Below are 23,967 nucleotides of genomic sequence, written 5' to 3'. Positions count from 1 at the left end.
CAAACATTCAAAAGAAGGGTTGCCTTTTTCCTTCTACAAAGGTACATTCCACTCATTCCAAAGGAGGTGCCTTTTCTAATCAGATCAAGTCTGACAGGAGTCCTGGTAGTAGCTGCCTGAGCATGATAAAGAAAGCTGAAACTTGTGTCTGCTATGGGAGAAGGCAACAAGAAATAAATTGATTTACTGTGTTAAACCTGGGGATGACGGGTATTTTTGTTGTTGATTATTGAAGGAAACATGTACCTCTGAATATAGGGATGAAAGACTGAAAACTCGAAAGTCTGTAGAATGTTTAAGGCACTGCTGTTCAGTAGAAGTTTCTGACTGAAGGTGTGGAAGGGGGAAAAAGATTTTCCTTCTACCCTTCTAAGTTATTCTGTCTGGTCTAATAATCAAATTTACACGAGACAGATTAATGGGAGAAAATAGCCAAATTTATTATGGATGTACATATGTGGGATAAGAATATGGGATCCCAGGACAAATCCTGCAGTTGAGGATTATATGCCCTCTTCGGGAGAGAGGAGCGGGGAGGGTAGTAGTTTGGACTTCAAAGGCAAGGTAGGCAATTCACAGGTAGATAAGAAGGAGCAAAGATTTGGTAAACAAATTCTTTCCAGGCTACCTAGACACAGAGTGGGTCCAACAAACAAATTTTGCAGGTTCCTTTCTGCCAAATTTAATTCATATTATGCTAAGGTGATCTCCCTTTCTGGAGCAGGTTTTTCCAACTGATTTTTTTAAAAAACAGGTAAGGAGGAGGTAAAAAGCTCCTTTAGAATCTTTTGTCTCTTAAAATTACAATATTCCCCAAAGTGGTATTTTATTTCTTAAAATAATATATCCAAAAGTGGTATTTTGAGGCAGCAAACTCTGCTCCCCTCAGTGGGAATGTTTTATAAACTGTGCTGTCCAGTACCATAGTCACTTGCCACATGTGGCTACTGACTACTTGAAATATGTACTGGTCGAAGGAACCAAAATTTTAATTGAATTTTATATTATTTTTAAATCTTTTTAAGCTGATTTAAAATGGATCATGAGATTTTAAAAATTTTTTGATTGATTTGAGAGGCCAATTTGTTGTTCCACTTATTTATGCATTCATTGATTCATTGATTTCTTCTTGTATATGTCCTGACCTGAGATCAGACGATTGAATTTTATTTTGATTAATTGAAATTTAAATAGTTTCATGTGATTAGTGGCTACCATTGGACACTACAGGTCTAAGATTTACACTGTCAGATTCTTGCCCCTAGCTCCAAAGCCACATGACCCCCTATTTGTATTAACAGAAGCCTGGGGTTTACTCTGAGGAGTAGGTGGATTTCTCTCAGATTCCCTCCCTCAGCTCAGCAGCCAAATGACTATAGCTTCTTACCTTAGCATAATATGCCTGGAATTTACTCTTTAGAGCAGTGCTATTAGAACTTTTTTGTGGTGATGGAAATGTTCTCTATCTGCATTGTCCAGTGTAGTAACCACAAGTGGCTGTTGAGCACTTGAAAGTGTATTATGTGACTGAAAATTTGAACTTTTGGTTTTATTTAGATATAATTAATTCAAATAGCCACATGAGGCTAGTGGCTACTGTATTGGATAGCACTATTGTAGGGAGACTGAAAACTGGAGTCAAGGGCTCCATGTATAGCTATGGGCAGAAGTGAGACCTTATACTTAAAACAATGAATGCTTACATAGTGAGTGGTGGGATCTTCCAGTAGACTGTCTTACTTGGCTCTCACAATGCTTTTAGCCTGTCTTATTTATTTCAGGCAGGATGGCTGGATTTCTCTCTTGGATGATTGATTGAACTAGGAGAATATACTGATCTTTGAGGGGGTCTCCTGATGAAATGGCCAGTCCCTGTCTGGTCACTAGACAGTGAGGCTCACCATTGGTAAACTTCCCCTCATACACAGATATTCCAGTTGACTTCTTAATCACTTCACTCTTGAAGATAGATAGCCACAGATCACTAGACATTTGCAGGAATAATGTCTAACATGAAAGACAGAGACCAAAATACTGAAAGCCTTCCATTGAAACAAAATGGGTCACATTCATAGGAGTGACAATCAGAATGACTTCTCAGTAGCAGCATAGGAAGCTAGAAGATCTTAGAACCACATCTTCAGTTACTAAGGGAATATTTACATCTTTCTGTGCTTAAACTATCAGTCAGGTGTGAGGTAGAAAAAAGATAGTTTCAAACATGCAAGGTCTCAGAAATTTTAACTCTCATGTAGCTTTTATTAGAAAGCTAGCAGAGTTTGTGCTATATCAAAATGTGTGAGTAAATTAAGAAAGAGAAATCCTTCATGTTCAAGATCGATAGATTTGCAATAGGCCTAGAGAGCAACCAGTCAGTTTGGAGCAGGGTGATTGTCTTCTAAAAGAAAAAGAAATAAATTGATAAATGACTTGATGTGTTTGTCAGTATGGAGAGGGTTTTACAGTTTTGTCATAGAGTTAGAAATTAATTAGTGATAGGCATACAGAAAATTATACAAAGGAAAAATGAGGCAATTAGTCACTTCAGACAAAACAAAAACTTGCAGGAGAAAGAAAATGTACTCTAACTTATGTGGTTCATCTGTGAATACTTTCTTACTCATAACAGTGTAAATATTCTATTTTGATTTAATGAAAAATTGTGTTATAATAATAAAAAATATTTATATAGCACTTACTGTGCTCCAGACATTGTTGAAAATTCTTTATATGCATTAATTCATTTTTATATGCATTAATTCATTTTTTTAAACAGGTACTGTCATTATACCTCATTTTATATATGAGGAAACAGGGGCATAGAAGTTAAGTGACTTGCCTAAGGTCATATGCTAGCAAGTGGTAAAGCCCAGTTTCAAACCAAGGCTATCTGACGACAAAGTTTGTGCTCTAACCACTATGCTATACTTCTGAAGAGGGAGGAAGTATGTTTATGTGAGTTTATGGTTATTGGAGATGGGAGGATGGTGGTAGTGGTATTGATGATGTATGAAAGTGGTGGTAGTTATAAAAATAAGAAATCTAAATTCTGGGAACTCATACAACTTAACAAAAGGAAGATAAACAACCCAGTCAAAAAATGGGCAACGGACCTAAATAGATACTTTTCGAAAGAAGACAGAAGGAAGGCCAAGAGGCATATGAAAACATTCTCAAAGTCACTAATCATCCGAGAGATGCAAATCAAAACGACAATGCGATACCATCTCACACCGGTCAGAATGGCTATCATCAACAAATTAACAAACGACAAGTGCTGGCGAGGATGTGGAGAAAAAGGAACCCTCGTGCACTGCTGGTGGGAATGCAGACTGGTGCAGCCACTGTGGAGAACACTATGGAGTTTCCTTAAAAAACTAAAAATGGAACTCCCATTTCACCCAGTAATCCCACTTCTAGGAATATTTCCCAAGAAACTAGAAACACCAATTAGAAAGGATATATGCACCCCTTTGTTCATAGCAGCATAATTTACAATAGCTAAGATTTGGAAACAGCCTAAGTGCCCATCAGCAGATGAATAGATTAAGAAACTGTGGTACATCTACACAGTGGAATACTACACTGCTGTAAAAAAGAAGGGGTTCTTACCATTTGCAACAGCATGGATGGAACTGGAGAGCATTATGCTAAGTGAAATAAACCAGTCAGAGAAAGATAAATACCACATGATCTCACTCATTTATGGAATATAATGAACAACATAAACTGATGAACAAAAATAGATCCAGAGACAGAGAAACATCGATCAGACCATCAAACCTCAGAGGGCAGGTAGGGGAGAGTGGGGTAAGGGGGAGAGATCAACCATAGGACTTGTATGCATGCATATAAGCCTAACCAATGGACACAGACAACAGTGGGGTGAGGGCATGAGTTGGGGTTGGGGTGGGGGAATAAGGACACCTTAATAAATTAAAAAAAATCTAAATTCTCTTTTTTCTTAGTAAGACTTCAACAAATAAAGTCTATACTTGAAAAATAAAAATAAGATAGTAATAAAACCATGTTATTTATAAATATGAATGTAAATAGCAGAAAACCAAGTACAAGCATCCAATGAGGGACTGGGTCTTGGTGATTGGAGGTGATGGAATGGAGAATTATTTTTTTAAAATATGTTCTTATGTATTTTAAAGAGGGAGGGAGATTTAGAGAGAGAAAGAGAAAAACATCAATGTGAGAGAGAAACATCGATCAGTTACCTTCTATACACACCCTGACTGGGGATCAAACCTGCAACCTGGACATGTGCCCTGACTGGGAATTGAACTGGTGTCCTTTTGGTACATGGGACAATACTCAACCAATTGAGCCACACTGGCCAGGGCTAGAATTAATATTTTGTTATCAGTTTTATAATTCTCTGTGACTTTTAAAACTGTGTACATGAATTACTATTATAAAAATTGAATTGGCAAAAGAAAATAATTGATCATAATTTAATTTGGTAATGTAATAATTTTTTTTTAGTTTGGGAAGATAATAGGATACATCTTAATTGGTAATGTGTTCATATTTTAATAACTCAATTGTTCTAATTTTTGTTTTCAATTAAATTTTTCAGTGGTCAAGTCAGATCTGGTAACTATTAGATTTATCTAAGAAATGGTCCTCCTTTATACCTCGGATGATAATTACTTCTTAATGTACTTTTCTTATTATTTTCTTCGTTGATTATTTTTGTGTATGTTGGTAGGTTATGTGAGCTCATAAAACAAAATATTTTTATTACAATTTTTGAGAGATACTTATTAGATATAACTCATGGTGACTGCAGTTAACCTTTGTAAATTTGACTAACCACTTCCTTACCACTCATTATCTATCCTTTTTATATAGCATACTTTCTTTCACATAGTATTTCACCCCTCATTATTCTTTTTCTCTCTATCAGCAATGAAAATAACTTTTCAGGATATTATCTTAGTTGAATTGACCATTTAAATATTATTTTATTCTAGTTGGCCTACCCTCACACCTTTCAACAAATTCATTTTTCCTATATTTAAATTCTTTTGATTAGCTTTCCTCCAGTGTTTAGCCCATCCAACTTAGTGGTTCTGAATAGATTACATTCAAGAATTACATGAAATTTTTTTTTTTGTTCTCACCACTAGGATAAATATATTGCTTTTTTTCTGATAAGGGCAACTCTCATAAATTATAAATTTTATACTGTTTACTGGTTTGTACATTGTACTGTTAACAAGGAAACTTTAGTGAAATACAGAATAATTAATGTAGTTTTTCTAATAAGAACAGAGACAGCAATAGAATTTTAGTTGGTATCAGTGTTCTCAGATTTTTTTCACCTAATGTCAGAAGTACAAATTAATTAAGTATGCAATGTATCTATCATGATCGTGATGTCTCAGCATAATTTGGGGTTATTAAAATATAAGTAAATTGGTAGATAGCATTTATTTTGGACCTATATAATTAAACCTTTCTCCATTATTTATTGACAGATATGTTTAAAGGGTAAAGTACACATATTTAAATACTTAAGTATCCAGGCATGTTGCAGAATGGATAAGAAACCAGATTCTTTGGATCTTCCATCATTGAGTAAAAGAATGCCCTCCCAGCCTCTCACAGACAGGTAATGTAATACTCTTACAGTCTTGTTTCATGATTAATATATTCTCTTTATATAAAAGATATTTATTAATCTTGAGTGTACTGAATATGTTTAGGCTGATTGTTTCAGTGTTAAATTCAATAATTGTTTGAAGTGAAATATTACCATCATAGAATGAACTTCTGGAATCCTAGAATCAACTTGTAATTTTCTCAGAAGATTAATTATTATTAAAGTTTTAGTAGTAAAATGTAAACGTTTAACATCATAGTACAGAAATACTAATTTCTCAGTATTTGACAACTATTACTCCTATGATCACCCTAGTATACCTTTGTAATAACTAGTAGAATTTGACTTTGACCTGAATTTGGTGGAAGAGCAAGGCATTTTTGAGTGCTTCCTTACTTTATATTTTTTGTATCTAGATCAAAGATGATTTATCATCAATGTTCTGTATGATACTGATGTTTTTATCCTCATGAGATTTTGAAATGATAGATTTGATGTTGTTTTTAATTTATCTTTTAAAGACGTACATTGGTCTAATTATATGAAAACAATTCCATCCAGCAGTATGGAAAATAATTGGGATGGGGTGAGACTATATTTAAAGGTTTGACATTATATTTATGACAAAATTTAGACTACTTGGAATGGCAATATAATAAGTACTGTTGTTAATAGTGCAAGTTCTGGAATTCCCAAATTGGACTTTTTTTGAATTTTTTTCTGCTGCCTAAGTAGAATTAACTATCCAAACATTAAATTTAGTTCCTAAAGATTCTTTTGTTTAATGTTATGAATGATAATAAACCAAACAATTCCATAAAAGTTAGAATTAATTCATATTCTACACTCTATTAGTCTGCTTTACATTTATTTAAAAATGAATTTACTTTAGTAACAGCATTTATTAAATCAGTCATTTATTTATTCTACAAATATTGGTAGCATGCCTACTGGTTCAGGGTATGTTTTGTTGAATGATATTGGTCTCAGCCTTCATGTAGCTCACTGTCTAATGGAAGAGTCAGTTAATAAGCAAAGCAAGGGAACACAATACACATAATTTCAAATTTCCTTGCTATAAAGGGAAGGAACATGTTTTAGGAGTAAAATTAGGAAATGTCTCCTTGGTATGGTTTGGTTTAATTCAAGACCTGACAATAGAAAAAGTAGCTGTGAAAAAAACGAGGGGAAGAACATTTCAGGCACAAATAATGACATGTGCAAAGGCCTTAAGTTAGGAAGAGGCTTGGTATGTTAAAAAACTAGCCCTAGCCTGTTTGGTTCAGTGATTGGAGCGTCAGTCCTCGGACTGAACGATCCTCGGCCCCAATCCAGGGGCACAAATCCAGGTGTCTCTCACATCAATGTTTTTCTCTCTCTGTCTCTCCCCCTCCCTTCCACTCTGTCTAAAAATCAGAAAAAATATCCTCAGGTGAGGATTAACAAAATAAAACAAAAGAGAACAAAAAGCTAAATGGAGGCCAGCATGGTTGAAGCAGAGTGGCTAAAGGCTAGAATGGTATGTGTTGATTTTGGGTAGTAAGGACTCAAGTCACGTGGGGGCTTTTGAGGCTGTGCTAAGGAGTTTGAATTGTATTTAAAGTACAGTGGGAATTCATTGGACAGCAGGGGAATAATGTGATCTGATTTATGTTAAAAAAACAACAACAAACCTATCTTCGCTTCTATAGGGAGAATAGATTGGAAGTAAACAAAAATAGAAGTAGAGGGACTAGTTAGGTTGTTGCAGTACTTCCAAGAGATCAAGGGGTCTTCAATAAGGTGATTGCAATAGAGATGAAATGGAGTGGATAGAGTTTAGATATATTTTGGAGATAGTCTCTAGCAGTGTCACCCAATAAAATGTGATGTGAGTCACATATGGAATTTTAAATTTTCTTGTAACCCATGTAAAAAAAAAAAGTAAAAAAGAAGCAGGTAAAATTAATTTTAGCAATACACATTATTTAACTCATTATATAAAAATATTTCAACCTCTAATTTAAATAGAAAAATTAGTTTATTTCACATTCTTTTTTTCCTACTAAGTCTTTGAAATCTGGTGTGTATTTTATTTACATTTACAGCATGCCTCAATTTGGACTAGCTACATTTAAAGTGCCCAATAGCTATATACTCCTGGTGGCTGCTGTATTGGACAGTGCAGGTCAATAGAGTTTACTTATGCATTGGCTCTTGGGTGTGCTAGCCTCCCACTCACAGCTTGTATTGAAGTACCTAGAAAAATTCTTGTATGTACATTTCACTTTCACACTCATGCCCTTGCCTATATTGTTCTTACTACTTATAAAACTCTTCCATGTCTTGACTAGTTTGTAAATTGTTCATTCTACACAGGTAGGCATCAACAGTAGTTAAGTATGTCCGCTTTTGGAGTCAGACATAATATACCTGTAAAGCCCTTCTCTGACTCTTCAAAACTATGTTCTTGTGTCATAATGTCTCTGGTTCTCCATATTCTTTTTCTTTTGCTCCTTAGTTTTCTTATATGTAAGTAAAAAATAATCATATGGATTAAATGAAATAATGTCTATATAGCACTCAACACAATGTCTTACCCAAAATAATTCCTCAACAAATAGCTTATTATTATCATTATCATCTTTTAGAAATACACAGATGTATTTTAATAGTACATAGTATTATTGTGTAGTAGAGTCAGATGCATTTCAGCTCTAATCACGGTTTAACCTCTTAATTCCTCTGTGGACTGTGTAAGGTATTTAATCTCTCTGAGCTTGTTTATTTAAAATGTTAATAATACCCATTTCCTAAGCTTATTGTGAGAATTAAATGTGTGCTTGGCAATTGGTAGTAACAAAATAGTTATGGAGGTGTAAAGTACAGCATAGTGAATATAGTCAGTAATATTGTAATATATATGTACGAATATAGTCAGTAATATTGTAATATATATGTACGATGCCAGGTGGGTACTGGAAATATTGTGGAGGCCATGTTGTAAAGTAAATAGTCTAACCACTATGCTGCATTCCTGAAACTAGTACAAAATAAAATTAAATGTAAATTATAATTGAAAAATAAAAATTTAAAAATAATGAAAATAATAGATTTTTAAAAATAATTTTGAAACCCACACTTGAAAGTACAATGTAGGGCTCAATTTTATATAAATCCGAAGTATTTAATAATAATAAAAATAACAATGCTAATAGTAATATAAAAAATAAATGTGTGCACCCTGGTTTGGCTTAGTGGATAGAGCGTCGACCTGTGGACTGAAGGGTCCCGGGTTCGATTCCTGTGAAGGGTACTTGCCTGGGTTGCAGGCTCAATCCCCAGTCGGGGGGTGTAGGAGGGAGCCAATCAATTATTCTTTCTCATCGTTGATGTTTCTATTTCTCTCTCTCTCTCTCCTTCTCTGAAATCAATAAAAAAATAAAATAAAATAAAATAAATGTGTGCTTGGCAACTAGTTCAGTAAATGATATTCAGTAAATGTAATTTTTCCCCGTGGAAAGTTAACTTTTATAAGCTTTATTATCCTCATTTGTATAAAGATATAGTGCATAAATTACAGAATGTAAGGATTAAAAGTAAAATATGAAGTACCTAATACAGTGTAGATGCTCAACAAATATTAGCAATTATTGCGTCTTTTTATCCTTCAAGACTAAGCCCAAATGCCCTTTTCTTGGGTAAGGCTTTTCCTTACCTTACAAGGAGAATTAATTTCTCTTTTCTCAAAGCACTTTATATTTACCTTTGTCATAGTCTTCAAGACATGTAAATATACTTATTTCACCTCTGGTCTGAGAGCCCTTTGAGGTCAAACATTTTTTAATTCATCTCATCTCAAGCATTCAGCATAGTGCCTCATAGTTGGCAATTGCTTCCCTAAGTTTATTAATATACTCCAGAAAAGTATAAAGATCAGTTTTGGGGGAGGATATATAGCATAGTGATTAAGATCAGGGACTTTAGTGTTAATCTAGGGATCAAATTTAGACTGCCATTTACAAGTTGCATGTCATTGGGTAAATTGTTCAACCCTTCCCCGACTCAGTTTCCTCATCTGTAAAATGAGAAAACACCAACAATCTGCTAGAGTCTTTACAAGGAATATATGAGGTATTGCCTTTAAAGCACTTAGCCCAATTCCTGGCAAATGCTAAGTGGTCAATATGGGGTGTTTGGTAAATTTGCAAATCGAAGTGAAAAAATACTTCGCTACCTGGATGGCATACTGTGTATTCAGAAATTTGCAAAGACAGCTCTGACCTCACACCAGAAAAATTGTTTATTCAATGCTTTGCAAACTTTGTTTTATATTTTCTCTTTTCTCGGTTATTAAATGGACATTATTCATAAAGCTAAAGCATATTTCTAGAGCTAATGAAGAAGAAACTATGAATTAAAGTTTTAAAATACTTCATCATTCGCCCTAGCTAGTTTGGCTCAGTGGATAGAGCATCGGCCTGCGGACTGTAGGGTCCCAGGGTTCGATTCCAGTCAAGGGCACATGCTCAGGTTGTGGGCTCGATCCCCAGTAGGGGGCAGCCGGTCAATGATTCTCTCTCATCATTGATGTTCCTCTCTCTTCCTCTCCCTTCCTCTCTGAAATCAATACAAATATATTAAAAATATATTTCAACATTCTATGGTGTAATTTGTCAAACAAATGACAAAAACAGGAAGATACTGTATCAAGATGATTTTGTAGCATGGCTATCTTATTTTCTGAATCTCTCAGGAGAAATAAAGCATATTATTAACAACTGACACTTTATAACAGAGCACATGAAGGAAAAATATTTCATGAGGGACATGAATAAAGTGTTTTGTTAGGAAGGTTCCTGACATTTCCCCCCTCATGTCCTTAAGGATCTTAGACATCAAAAGTGTATATTCTGTATTATATAGGAAAATTTTAGGTCAAGTCTGTATTTCTGTATTATCTATTTAAGAAGAAAACCCTAACTGTTCTTAGAATTTCTGTTTCCATAGTATGGAAGATTTTTATCCAAATAAAAATCCTGGCCCTGACTCTGGAATTGGAAGTGATAATGGAGAGAAACGATTATCTGCAACCGAAGTGAGTATTTTTTATTGCTGATCTATTCTATTTCAAAATTTTATTAGAGCTTTGAAATAGACTCTTGCACATACTTGACTTATTTTGTTTACAAGTATAATGATTATTACATTTTATGAAATCAGACATGTATATTTTTAAACTCACAACAGTAAACCTGAACGTACTAATTTTTTTTTAAATATATTTTATTGATTTTTTTACAGAGAGGAAGGGAGAGGAATAGAGAGTTAGAAACATCGATGAGAGAGAAACATCGATCAGCTGCCTCCTGCACACCCCCTACTGGGGACGTGCCCGCAACCAAGGTACATGCCCTTGACCGGAATCGAACCTGGGACCTTTCAGTCCGCAGGCCGACGCTCTATACACTGAGCCAAACCGGTTTCGGCTGAACGTACTAATTTTTGGTTTGAAAACTGGAGAGGTAAAGCAAATATTCTATACTTCATATGTGAACTTAAAGCAACTTAATTCTTAATATTATTTTAAAATGCCTCATTGGTACTTGGGCTTTATTTTTTTCAGCCATCAGATGACGACACAATCAGCCTTCACTCTCAAGTGTCAGAATCAAATAGAGAGCAGACATCAAGAAATGATAGTCACTCCGTTGGAAGTAAACCTGATTCTCAGAAAGGTAATCCATATGGTGTTTGCTGTATTTATTTTATGTACATAGCCCTTATAAAAAATGGACTTTGAAAAATATTATCTTTGGCCAACTCTTTTACTGAGAAAACACACTTTTATTCTAAGCAGTGTCAGAACAAACTATTCATACTTTTAAATAAATATTATTTTATACTTAGACCAGGAAGTGTATGATTTTATTGACCACAACACAGAAGATGTAGCAGTTCCCGAACAAGGAGAGGCACATATTGGATCCTTGGTCTCTTTCCTTAAGGTAAAGAAACAAATATTAATAACATGTTCTCCTTGATCTCACAAAAAAATGGACCATACAATTTAAAATGATAACTTTCTTTTATATAAGGGAAAAGAAAAAGGTCCTGAAAAATCTCAGAAAAATGAAGAATTAAGAGATGAGAAAAGGTAAGCACAGACAAATTCTCAAATTGCAATGTTACTTATAAATATTTGAAATATATTTAGATATTCCTACTTGGAAGAATATAATTTTTGTTGATTTACCCATTAAATTTAGGTAATTTGTGAATACTTTATTTGCTTGCATTACTCAATTAAACTGAAAATTTTCGTAAACATTTAAATTGTCATTTATACATTGTTTTTCCCATCAGAAGTGTAATAATAATGTCTTCTATGATTATTACTGAGGAAGACTGTACCTTCACATACATTGCCTCATTTAAGCTACTTAAGTCTTTTAAATAGATGATATTGGCATCATTTGATGAATAAGGAAACTGAGACCCTGTTTTTCAAATGTCTGCAACTCATGTGTCCTAACTCTTTGTTTCTTTCATTGAGAAAATATACTTACTTTATTAAAATAAGTGTGCTTTGGATCACTTCTATATCATTTATCTTATGAAATGATGGAATATGACCTACCACATTTTTCCTTTTAAGTTCCTTCATTGAAGCAGGAAAGGAAGGGAAGAGCATATTTTGAAAACCTACCACGTACCAGGATCTATACTATGTGCTTTTCCATGTTTCTTATATAATGTTCACTAAATTCTGCACAGTAGATATTGTCCTCATTTTTACAGATGAGGAAGATGAAGCTTGGAGATGGAAATTTCTTGCCTAGAACCACTTAGCTAGTATCCAGTAGAACCTAGTGTGTAAACTGAGCTCTGTAATCCTGAAGATTTTCTCTTTTCTCTATATTGTGCTTCCTCTAAATGACCTCATTGGTAACTTTTTAAGCAGTCATTAATCATCTCTGGTACATCATAAGGAGCTACATAGCTTTATCTTATATTCTTTTTTAAAGGAATTTTTTAAAAATTTCTTTATTGATTAAGGTATTACATATGTGTCCTCATCCCTCCCTTAACCCCCCAACCTCACCCCCCCACTCATGCCCTCACCCCCCTGGTGTTCATGTCCATTGGTTAGGCTTATATTCATGCATACAAGTATTTTGGTTGATCTCTCCTCCTTTCCCCGACCCTCCCCTGCCTTCCCTCTGAGGTCTGATAGTCTGATCAATGCTTCTCTGCCTCTGGATCTGTCCCTGTTCATCAGTTTATGATGTTCATTATATTCCACAAATGAGTGAGGTCATGTGGGATTTGTCTTTCTCTGACTGGCTTATTTCACTTAGCATAATGCTCTCCAGTAACATCCATGCTGTTGCAAATGGTAAGAACTCCTTCTTTTTTACTGCAGCGTAGTATTCCATTGTGTAGATGTACCACAGTTTTTCAATCCACTCACCTGCTGATGGGCACTTAGGCTGTTTCCAAATTTTAGCTATGATGAATTGTGCCTCTATGAACATAGGGGTACATATATCCTTTCTGATTCGTGTTTCTAGTTTCTTGGGATATATTCCTAGAAGTGGGATCACTGGGTCAAATGGGAGTTCCATTTTTAGTTTTTTGAGGAAACTCCATTATTGTTCTCCACAGTGGCTGCACCAGTCTGCATTCCCACCAGCAGTGCACAAGGGTTCCTTTTTCTCCACATCCTCGTCAACACTTGTCATTTGTTGATTTGTTGATGATAGTTATTCTGACAGGTGTGAGATGATACCGCATTGTTGTTTTGATTTGCATCTCTTGGATAATTAGTGACTTTGAGCATGTTTTCATATGTCTCTTAGCCGCCTTCCTTCTGTCCTCCTTCGAAATGTGTCTATTTAGGTCCCTTGCCCATTTTTTGATTGGGTTGTTTATCTTCTTTTTGTTAAGTTCTGTGAGTTCCCTGTAAATGTTGGAGATTAAACCCTTATCGGTGATGACATTAGCAAATATGTTCTCCCATGCAGTGAGCTTTCTTGTTGTTTTATTGATGGTTTCTTTTGCTGTGCAAGAGCTTTTTATTTTGATGTAGTCCCATTTGTTTATTTTCTCTTTAGTTTCCATTGCCCTAGGAGCAGTATCAGTGAAGAAGTTCCTTCAGCATATGTCTGAGATTTTTCTGCCTGTGTATTCCTCTAGTATTTTTATGGTTTCCCATCTTATGTATAAGTCCTTTATCCATTTTGAGTTTATTTTTGTGTACGGTGTAAGTTGGTGGTCTAGTTTCATTTTTTTTACATGTATCTGACCAATTTTCCCAACACCATTTGTTGAAGAGACTATCTTGACTCCATTTTATGTTCATGCCTCCTTTGTCAAATATTAATTGGGCATAGTGGCTTGGGTCAATTTCTGGGTTCTCTATTCTATTCCATTGATCTATATGTCTATTCTTGTGCCAGTACCAGGCTGTTTTAAGAACAGTGGCTTTGTAATACAGCTTGATATCTGGTATTGAGATCCCCCCTACTTTGTTCTTCTTTCTCAGGATTGCTGCAGCTATTCGGGGTCTTTTTTTATTCCAGATGAATTTTTGGAAAGTTCGTTGTAGGTCTGTGAAATATGACATTGGTATTTTAATGGGTATTGCATTGAATCTGTAGATTGCTTTGGGTAGTATGGACATTTTGATGATGTTGATTCTACCAATCCATGAACACGGTATGTTCTTCCATCTATTTATGTCTTCCTCTATCTCTTTTTTCAATATCCTGTAGTTTTTTGCATATCGGTCTTTTACCTCCTTAGTTAAGTTTATTCCTAGGTATCTTAATGTTTTTGGTGCGATGGTAAATGGGATTGCTTTTTTAGTCTCTCTTTCTATAAGTTCGTTATTGGTGTATAGAAATGCCATAGATTCCTTGGCATTAATTTTGCATCCTTCTACATTGCCAAATTCATTTATTAAGTCTAATAATTTTTTGATGGAGTCTTTAGGATTTTCCATGTACAGTATCATGTCATCTGTGAATAAGGACAGTTTTACTTATTCTTTTCCAATTTGGATGCCTTTTATTTCTTCTTCTTGTCTGATCACAATGGCTAGTACTTCCAGTACTATGTTGAACAGGAGTGGTGAGAGTGGGCATCCCTGTCTTGTTCCTTTTCTTAGGGAAAATGTTTTTAGTTTTTGTCCATTGAATATGATGTTGGTTGTGGCTTTGTCATATATGGCTTTTATTGTGTTGAGGTATGATCCTTCTATTCCCACCTTGCTGAGTGTTTTGATCAAGAAGGGGTGTTGGATTTTGTCAAATGCTTTTTCTGCGTCAATTGATATGATTATGTGATTTTTCTCTCTCAATTTGTTTATGTGATGTATCATGTTTATTAATTTGCGGATATTGTACCATCCTTGCAATCCTGGAATAAATCCTACTTGATCATGGTGTATGATCTTTCTGATGTATTGCTGGATCTGATTTGCTAGAATTTTGTTGAGGATTTTGGCATCTATGTTCATGAGGGATATTGGCCTGTAATTCACTTTCATTGTGTTGTCTTTATCTGGTTTTGGTATTAGGGTGATGCTGGCTTCATAGAATGAGTTTGGAAGTGTTCCTTCCTCTTGAATTTTTTGGAATAGTCTGAGGAGGATAGGTTTTAGTTCTTCCTTGAACGTTTGGTATACCTCCCCTGTGAAGCAGTCTGGCCCCAGGCTTTTGTTTGCTGGGATCTTTTTGATGACTACTTCAATTTCTTCCATAGTTATCGGCCTATTGAGAATATTAGAATCTTCCCAATTGAGTTTTGGAAGGTTGTATTTTTCTAGTAATATGTCCATTTCCTCTAGGTTGTCTAGTTTGTTGGAGTAGAGTTGTTCATAGTATTTTTTTTTAACAATTCTTTGTATTTCTGTGGGGTCTGTTGTTATTTCACCACTCTCATTTTTTATTTTGTTTATTTGGGTCCTCTCTCTTTGCTTCTTGGTGAGCCTGGCTAGAGGTTCATCAATCTTGTTTATCCTTTCAAAGAACCAGCTAATGGTTTCGTTGATCTTTTGTATTGTTTTTTTTGATCTCTATGTCATTTATTTCTGTGCTGATCTTTATTATCTCCTTCCTTCTGCTCACTCTGGGCTTTTCTTGTTGCTCTCTTTCTAATTCTTTGAGTTGTTGAGTTAGATGATTCACTACCATTGTTTCTTCTTTTTTGAGGTAGGCCTGTAGAGCTATAAACTTCCCTCTCAGGACTGCTTTCATTGTGTCCCATAGATTTTGGATTGTTGTGTTTTTGTTGTCATTACTTTCCAGGATGCTTTTAATTTCTTCTTTGATCTTTTTGATAACCCAGTCATTATTTAATAGCATGCTATTCAGCTTCCAAGTGTTTGAGATTTTTAGATTGTTTTTATTGTAGTTCATTTCTAATTTTGTGGCATTGTGGTCTGAGAAGATCTTGTTATGATTTCAATCTTCTTGAATTTGGGGACACTTTGCTTGTGACCCAATATGTGGTCTATTTTTGAAAATGTCCCATGTGCACTTGAGAAGAACGTATATTCCGTGGCTTTGGGGTGAAATGTTCTGAAGATGTCAGTTAAGTCCATCTGATCTAGTGAGTCATTTAGGATTGCTGTGTCTTTGCTGATTTTTTGTCTAGAGGATTTATCCAGTGATGTCAGTGGTGTATTAAAGTCCCCTATTATGATTGTATTCTTGTCGATCTCTCCCTTGATATATTCCAGGAGTTTTGTTATGTATTTGGGTGCTCCTGCATTGGGTTCATATATGTTTATCAGGGTTATATCCTCTTGTTGTATCGATTCCTTTATTATTATGAATTGGCCTTCCTTATCTCTTGTGATGGCATTTACTTTGAGGTCTATTTTGTCAGATATAAGTATTGCTACCCCAGCTTTTTTTTTTTTCATTTCCATTTGCCTGAAAGACATTTTTCCATCCCTTCTCTTTCAATCTGTGTGAGTCTCTTGTTCTGAGGCGGGTCTCTTGTAGACAGCATATATATGGGTTGTGTTTCTTTATCCATTCATCCACTCAATGTCTTTTGATTGGAGCATTTAGTCCGTTTTATTAAAGTTATTACTGAAATGTACTTTTTTGTAGTCATATCTATTTTTGTGTCTGTGTTCCTTCTTACCTGTTTATTTCTTCTTTTTACAGTATTCCCTTTAGCATTTCTTGCATTGCTGCTTTGGTTATGATAAACTCCCTTAGCCTTTTTTTGCCTGCGAAGCTCCTGATTTCCTCTTCAATTTTGATTGATAGTCTTGCTGGATAGAGTATTCTTGGATTCAGTCCTTTGCTTTGCAACACTTTGTATACCTCCTTCCATTCCCTTCTAGCTTGCTGTGTTTCTGTTGAGAAATCATTTGATAATCTGATGGGGGATCCTTTGTAGGTAACTCTCTTTCTCTCTCTTGCTGCCTTTAAGATTCTCTCTTTGTCGTTGATATTTGCCATTGAAATTATGACGTGTCTTGCTGTGGGTCTTTTGGGGTTGATCCTGCTTGGGACTCTCTGTACTTGTGTAATTTTTTTCTTCCCCATATCTGGGAAGTTTTCTGTCATTATTTCTTCAAATAGATTTTCTAATCCTTGCTGCTCTTCTTGTCCTTCTGGTAGCCCTAGTATACGTATGTTACTTCGTTTCATGTTCTCCCAAAGTTCCCTTAGGCTTTCCTCCTGCTTTTTAATTTTTTTCTCCAGTTGCTATTCAGATTGGGCTTGTTTCTGTACCTGATCTTCTAACTCACTAATTCGGTCCTCTGCTTCTTCTAGTCTACTGTTGAAACTTTCCATGGTGTTTTTGATTGTAGCTATATCATTTTTCATTTATTCCTGATTCTTGCATAAGTTGTTGATTTTCTCATCCATCCGATGTATAAATTCCACGACCATTACTCTGAACTCTTTTTCGGTCCTGTTGCATGCTTCAATTTCACTAATTTTCTTTCTTGGCGACTCCTCATTTTCTTTCCTCTGGGGATTGTGTCATCTCCCCATTCTGACTATCACCAGAGTGTTCAAACTTCGAATTGCGTGGACCTGGGCCGTGTGCTCTGGGAACTTCGCACCACCCGAGTTTCACTGAAGTGCTCTGACACTAGGACGTGTGGCTGCCGTCGGTTGGTGGGAACCAGGCTTGCCCAGGGTCAGTGTTTCCAGCATTCAGTTTGGTCTCATGTTCCCGCCTAGAATCAGGGACCCTGCTTGCACCGCACTGTTGGTGTCTGCCGAAAATGAGTCCCCTAGCGCATGCCAGGAGTCAGAGTGTCCCTGTGTCTGCACCAAGAATCGAGTATCAGAGTCTCCATTGCCTCGTGCGGCTTCTCGCTGAGAATCAGGGTCCCCGTGTGCGCATGCACCAAGAATTGGAGTCACTGCCTCTTAAAGAGAGTCAAGTTGGTGGTGCTCAGTGCTGCCTCTTGCCAGGAGAATTTGGGCCCAGGTCACCATGGGGTACTGGGTTGCACAATAGCTCTGTGGCATGCCTGCGCTGAGGAAAACTGACTTCCATGTGTGCTTGCCCAGAATCAAAGTCAGGTGGCACTGCCGCCCTCCATGGGCTTCGGGTTTGTTCTCCCGATTGCGTTACGGGGAGCAGATTCCAGTCTCTCAAATTCCAGTAGCAGTGCTGCGGTCCGCGTGTGCTCTCTCAAGCTCAAATTCCCTGTAGGGGAACTGCGCCCGCAAAGCTCAAATTCTTTGTAGGGGAGCTGTGTCCCGTGTGCTCTCAAGCTCAATTTCCCCTAGGGGCGCTGCGGCTCTAGCGAGGGGTGGGTCTATCAGTTACTCTGGCGCTATCCTATCCGTGAGCCTGCAGGGAGGGGGATAGGCTCTTTGACTCACAGAAATATGCTGCCGGGAAGTCTGGATTCTTGTTGTCTGTTGGTCTGAAGCTGTGGTCACAGTTCTTTGTACCCAGTGGCTGCAGGGTCCTGGTTTGTGTCTGAGACCAGGATCCTAGTCTCAAGCAGCTCTGTTTCTCAAGATGGTATGGTCTCCATGCCTGCACCGGCCGCCCAGAAGTGTCCACTTTGTGCGCGGGGCTCCGCCATCTAAGACTGCCTGGTTTGGCATCCCCTTGGAGGATCTGCAGAATCTAACTGTCCCTAGCTCATACACACACACACACCACACACGTCTACACTCTCCTCTATGGGTTCCTCACTCTCTCACACTCTCTCCCTCCCTACCTTCCTGCTGGTCGCCATTTTCCCCTATCTTATATTCTTTATATTTAATTATTTTACTTTCTCACTTTACCTCATGAGGACAGTTGCCTAAACTTGAGTTACCACTGGCATGCAAGTTTTGGTAAAGATAGTCTCAGCATTTGATACTTTCTTTGTTTTTAAATTAAGTACTTTTTTTTGGAGAACAGTTTATTTTACAATTTCTTGGTTCTATTTGAATGATAAAAATTACAAATTTTTTGGCAAATTTGCCAAACTTATTTGAACCCATTTTGTATTTCCTCTACTTAAATATTTCGTGGAGAGATTGTTAAGATCAATATGAAAATTTCATGACATTTTATATTTACTGATAAAGACTGGCCAGATAGAACTCTGTAGTTCTTATTACACTCACAACTGGAGAGTATGCATTATTAAATTACTATGGCCATTACACATTTCAAAAATTACAAAAAAGTAATACTACAGTTCAATTTGTTAGCCATTAATTATATTAATATAACCAGTATGCTACATTTTCTGTTTAGTAGAAAGGATAGATATGCTTTTATATTCTTTAAATATTCCTTATTTCTTTTTTTTTTTTAAATATATTTTATTGATTTGTTACAGAGAGAAAGGAAGAGGGATAGAGAGTTAGAAACATCGATGGGAGAGAAACATCGATCAGCTGCCTCTTGCACACCTCCCACTGGGGATGTGCCCGCAACCAAGGTACATGCCCTTGACCGGAATCGAACCTGGGACCCTTCAGTCCCCAGGCCGACGCTCTATCCACTGAGCCAAACCAGTTAGGGCTCTTATTTCTTATTTTAATGTTTTAAATACACGAATGTTAAGATTTTAGCTTTCACATGGTATTAAAAACTAAACATGGCTTCTAGTTCTGGAAGCGGGCACAAAATAAAGAGACTTTACTGGGGTGGTGGAACACACAATACAATATACAGATGATGTATTATAGAATTGTACATCTGAAACCTATATAATTTTATTAAACAATGTCACTCCAATAAATTCAGTAAATAACAACAAAAATAAAATAAATGAAAAAACATCTTCTGTCTTTTTGGATAAACATATTTGTGCCACCTTTCAGACTTGAAAAAGAACTTGCAGAGGAAGATGATGATGATTTGAAGGAAGTAGCCGCTCAGTTATTACATCAAGAGCAAAAGAACAGGTATTTTTTAGTAATGATATTTAAATTGGCAAATTTTACAATAATTAAATCTGATTATTTAAAGATTATCAGATAAAGTATATGAAGTTTTCAGTAGACAATAGGGCCATTTTAAGAATTATTGTAAGGGACTAACTGCTAAAAGACAATAGGAAATACTTAGGAGAGATATGTAAAGTTACATATATAATTTAAAAAATTACATTGTCATTATATTTAATTATTCGTTAGGAATCTCTTTTTTATTCCAGTGTGCTAATGATTTATTTGTTGAATTCATTTTAGCCCCCAGTAGCATTAGATATATTGTAAGCATTTTTCCCCATATATATGTCATAAGTATGTAGTGTGCTTTTTATCAGATTCCAAATTACTTGGGATATGTGTAAACTCCTTAGAAATGAATTTAATTACATAATGGGTGATTAAATCAGCATGATAATTTGAGGTTCAGAGATTCATGTTGGTGAGTGAGCATTTCTCTCTCTGGTGGGCTGTTCCCAAATGCTTGTCTTTTGCAATGAGAAAGACATTGTGTGAATGACTATAAAATCTGTCAGTGGAAGTCCTTTATTTTTTCTAATTACAATTTATATTCAATGTTATTTGTATTAGTTTCAGGTGTACAGCATAGTGGTTAGATAATCGTATGCAAAGTGTTCCCGCCACCCCCGATATTGTCAGTTCCCATCTGGCACCATACACAGTTATTACAGTATTATTGACTATATTTCCTATGCTGTACTTTACATCCCCATGACTATTTTGGAACCACCTATTTGTGCTTCTGAATCCCTTCACTTTTTCTACCCAGTCCCAACCCCCGTGCCCTCTGGCAGCCTTCAGTCTGTTCTCTATGAGTCTGTTTCTGTTTTGTTTGTTCCTTTATATTGTTGTATAGATTCCACATATTAGCGACATCATATGGTATTTGCCTTTCTGTGACTGACAGACTTCATGTAGCATAAACACTCTAGGTCTGTCCATGCTGTTGCAAATACTGTGATTTCATTATTTTTTATGGCCTGGTAATGTTCCATTGTATATATATACCACTTTTTCTTAATCTACTCGTCTATTGATGGACACTGGGGTTGCTTCCATATCTTAACTATCCTATCTAATAAAAGAGTAATATGCAAATTAACCATCACTCTGCTACACCCACAAAGCCACGCCCACAAGCCATGCCCACAAGCCAATCAGGAGCGAATATGCAAATAAACCCAGCCAAGATGCCTAGGGCCACAGAGAGCAGGAGGGAGGCTTGGGTTTCCCTGGCAATGGAGGAAGCCAAGCTTTCCGTCTGCCCTTGCCGGCCTAGGCCTCCACTCAAGGCTACAAAGTTTCAACGATAGAAGATACATAAATCCATACAGAAATGGCGGCAGCCATGGAGCTGGAAAGAGCAGGAGGCTAGGGTTGCCCGCGGCGATGGAGGAAGCCAAGCTTTCTGCACACCCTGGCCGGCCCAGTCCTCCCTTAAGGCTACAAAGTTTCAATTATAGAAGATACATAAATCCCAATAGAAATGGCTGCCGCCACAGAGCTAGCAGAAGGCTTGGCTCCGCTCCAGGCTACAAAGTTTCAATTATAGAAGATAAATAAACCCCAGATACCAGGGCCTCCGCTTGGGTCACCAGGGGGTGTGGCCAGCCTGCAAACCACCACAGACCCCTCGCCCAGGCCACCCCACGCTCCAAGGGAACCCCCACCCTGATCCGGGACACCCTTCAGGGCAAACCAGCTGGCCCCCACCCGTGCACCAGGCCTCTATCCTATCTAATAAAAGAGTAATATGCAGATTGACCATCACTCCAACACACAAGATGGCTGCCCCATGTGGTCAAAGATCCTGCCCCCATGTGGACACAAGATGGCCAGCAGGGGAGGACAGTTGGGAGTGACCAGGACTGCAAGGGAGGGCAGTTGTGGGTGATCAGGCCTGCAGGGAAAGGCAGTTGGGAGGGACCCAGGCCTGCAGGGGAGAGCACTTGGGGGGGGACCAGGCCTGCAGGGGAGGGCAGTTAGGGGCAAACAGGCCTACAGGGGAGGGCAGTTATGGGCAAACATGCTGGCAGGGGAGCAGTTAGGCATCAGTCAGGCTGGCAGGGGAGTGGTTAGGGGTGATCAGGCTGGCAGGCAGAAGCGGTTAGGGGCAATCAGGAAGGCAGGCAAGCGAGCAGTTGGGAGCCAGCAGTCTTGGACATCCCTTGAGGGGTTCCAGATTGGAGAGGGTGCATGCTGGGCTAAGGGACACCCCCCTCCCCCGTGCACGAATTTCGTGCACCGGGCCTCTAGTTGTAAATAATGCTGCAGTGAATATAAGGGTGCATCTTTCCTTAGAATAAGTGTTTTGAGTTTCATCAGATATATACCCATAAGTGGAATTCCTGGGTCATAAGGCAGTTCCATTTTCAATTTTTTTAGAAACTTACTCTTTTCCATAGTGGTTGCACTGATCTATGTTTCCACCAAAAGTTCATGAGTGTTCATTTTTGTCCACAATCTTGGCAACAGCTGTTGTTTCTGGATTTATTGATAATAGCCTTTCTGACAGGTGTGGGTTGATATCTCATTGTGGTTTTAATTTGCATTTCTCTGTAGATTAGTAACCTTGACCATCTTCTTTCCTATGTCTGTTGGCAATCTGTATGTCCTTTTTGGAGAAGTGGTTGTTCAGGTCCTCTGTCCATTTTTTAATTGGAATGTTCTTTTGGTGTTGACTTGTCTGATTACATTATGAATTGTGGATATTAACCCCTTATCAGATGTATCATTGGTAAAAATGCTCTCCCATTCATTGCGTTGTCTTTTCATTTTGTTGATACTTGCCTTTGCTGTGAAAAACCTTTTTATTTTGATGTAGTCCCATCTATTCATTTTTTTCTTTTGTTTTCTTTACCTAAGGAGGTATTTCAGAAAAAAATATTGCTAACAGAAATGTCCTAGATTTTACTATCTATGTTTCTTCTAAGAATTTTATGGTTTTGAGTCTTTCATTTAAGTCTTGAATCCGTTTTGAATTTATTCTTGTATATGGTGTAAGAAGGTGGTCTAGTGTCATTTTTTTGCATATATCTATGCAGTTTTCCTAGCACCATTTATTGAATTGACTCTCTCTGCCCCATTGTATCTTCTTTTTTAAAAAACATAATTTATTGATTTCAGAGAGGAAGGGAGAGGAAGCGAGATAGAAACATCAATGATGAGAGAGAATCATTGATTGGCTGCCTCCTGCACACTCCTTACTGGGAATCGAGCCTGCAACCCAGGAATGTGCCCTTGACTGGAATCGAACCCAGTACCCTTCAGGCCTCAGCTGAGCCAAACCAGCTAGGGCTTGTTTTGTGTTTTAACATGTGATCTATCCTAGAAAATGTTCCATGTGCACTTGAGAAGAATGTATGTTCTACTGCTTTAGGGGTAAAATGCTCCAAATATATCAATTAAATGTGTCTGGTCTAGTGCTTCTCTCTCTCTCTCTCTCTCTCTCTCATCTCTCTCTCTCTCTCTCTCTCTCTCTCTGTATTTTAAATATTTTTTGGGGGGTAGGGGAGAGACGAGAGAGAGAAACGGTGTGAGATCAAAACATTGATCGGCTGCCTCATGCATGCCCCCCACCAAAGATTGAGCCCACAAACCAGACCTGTGCCCTGACGGAAATCAAACCGGCAACCTTTCAATGCACAGAACAATGTACAGTCAACTAAACCACACTGGCCAGGGCTGATCTAGTGTGATTTTAACGCTGCTGTTCTTCCTTTCGATTTTTTGTTTGGAAGATCCATTGATGTCAATGGTGTTTTAAAATCTTCTACTCTGACTGTATTACTATCAACCTCATCTATTATGTCCATCAAGATTTGTTTTATATATTTAGGTGCTTCTATATTGGGTGCATAAATGTTTAAAAGGGGTTATATCCTCTTGTTCAGTGGACCCCTTCATCATTATGTAATGTCC

At 37.1% G+C, this 23,967-nt stretch overlaps 1 protein-coding gene across 1 annotated transcript in view; it reads left to right on the top strand.

Moving 5' to 3' along the window:
• LRCH2 (leucine rich repeats and calponin homology domain containing 2) overlaps positions 1 to 23,967 on the top strand; it is a gene marked incomplete at its 5' end in the record, with an annotated part of 196,370 nt that overhangs the window by 106,511 nt on the left and 65,892 nt on the right. Inside the window, 6 exons of the mRNA XM_080653128.1 lie at positions 5,493 to 5,626; positions 10,607 to 10,694; positions 11,223 to 11,334; positions 11,507 to 11,604; positions 11,695 to 11,753; positions 19,918 to 20,001. Of these exons, the coding sequence (XP_080509254.1) occupies positions 5,493 to 5,626; positions 10,607 to 10,694; positions 11,223 to 11,334; positions 11,507 to 11,604; positions 11,695 to 11,753; positions 19,918 to 20,001 (575 nt within the window). The remainder of the gene's footprint in view (positions 1 to 5,492; positions 5,627 to 10,606; positions 10,695 to 11,222; positions 11,335 to 11,506; positions 11,605 to 11,694; positions 11,754 to 19,917; positions 20,002 to 23,967) is intronic.

The sequence above is a fragment of the Plecotus auritus genome, assembly GCF_963455305.1.
Source record: "Plecotus auritus genome assembly, chromosome: X".
NCBI lineage: Eukaryota > Metazoa > Chordata > Mammalia > Chiroptera > Vespertilionidae > Plecotus > Plecotus auritus.
Note: the sequence above shows the minus strand (reverse complement) of the source record. Positions and strands in the feature narration are given on the sequence as shown.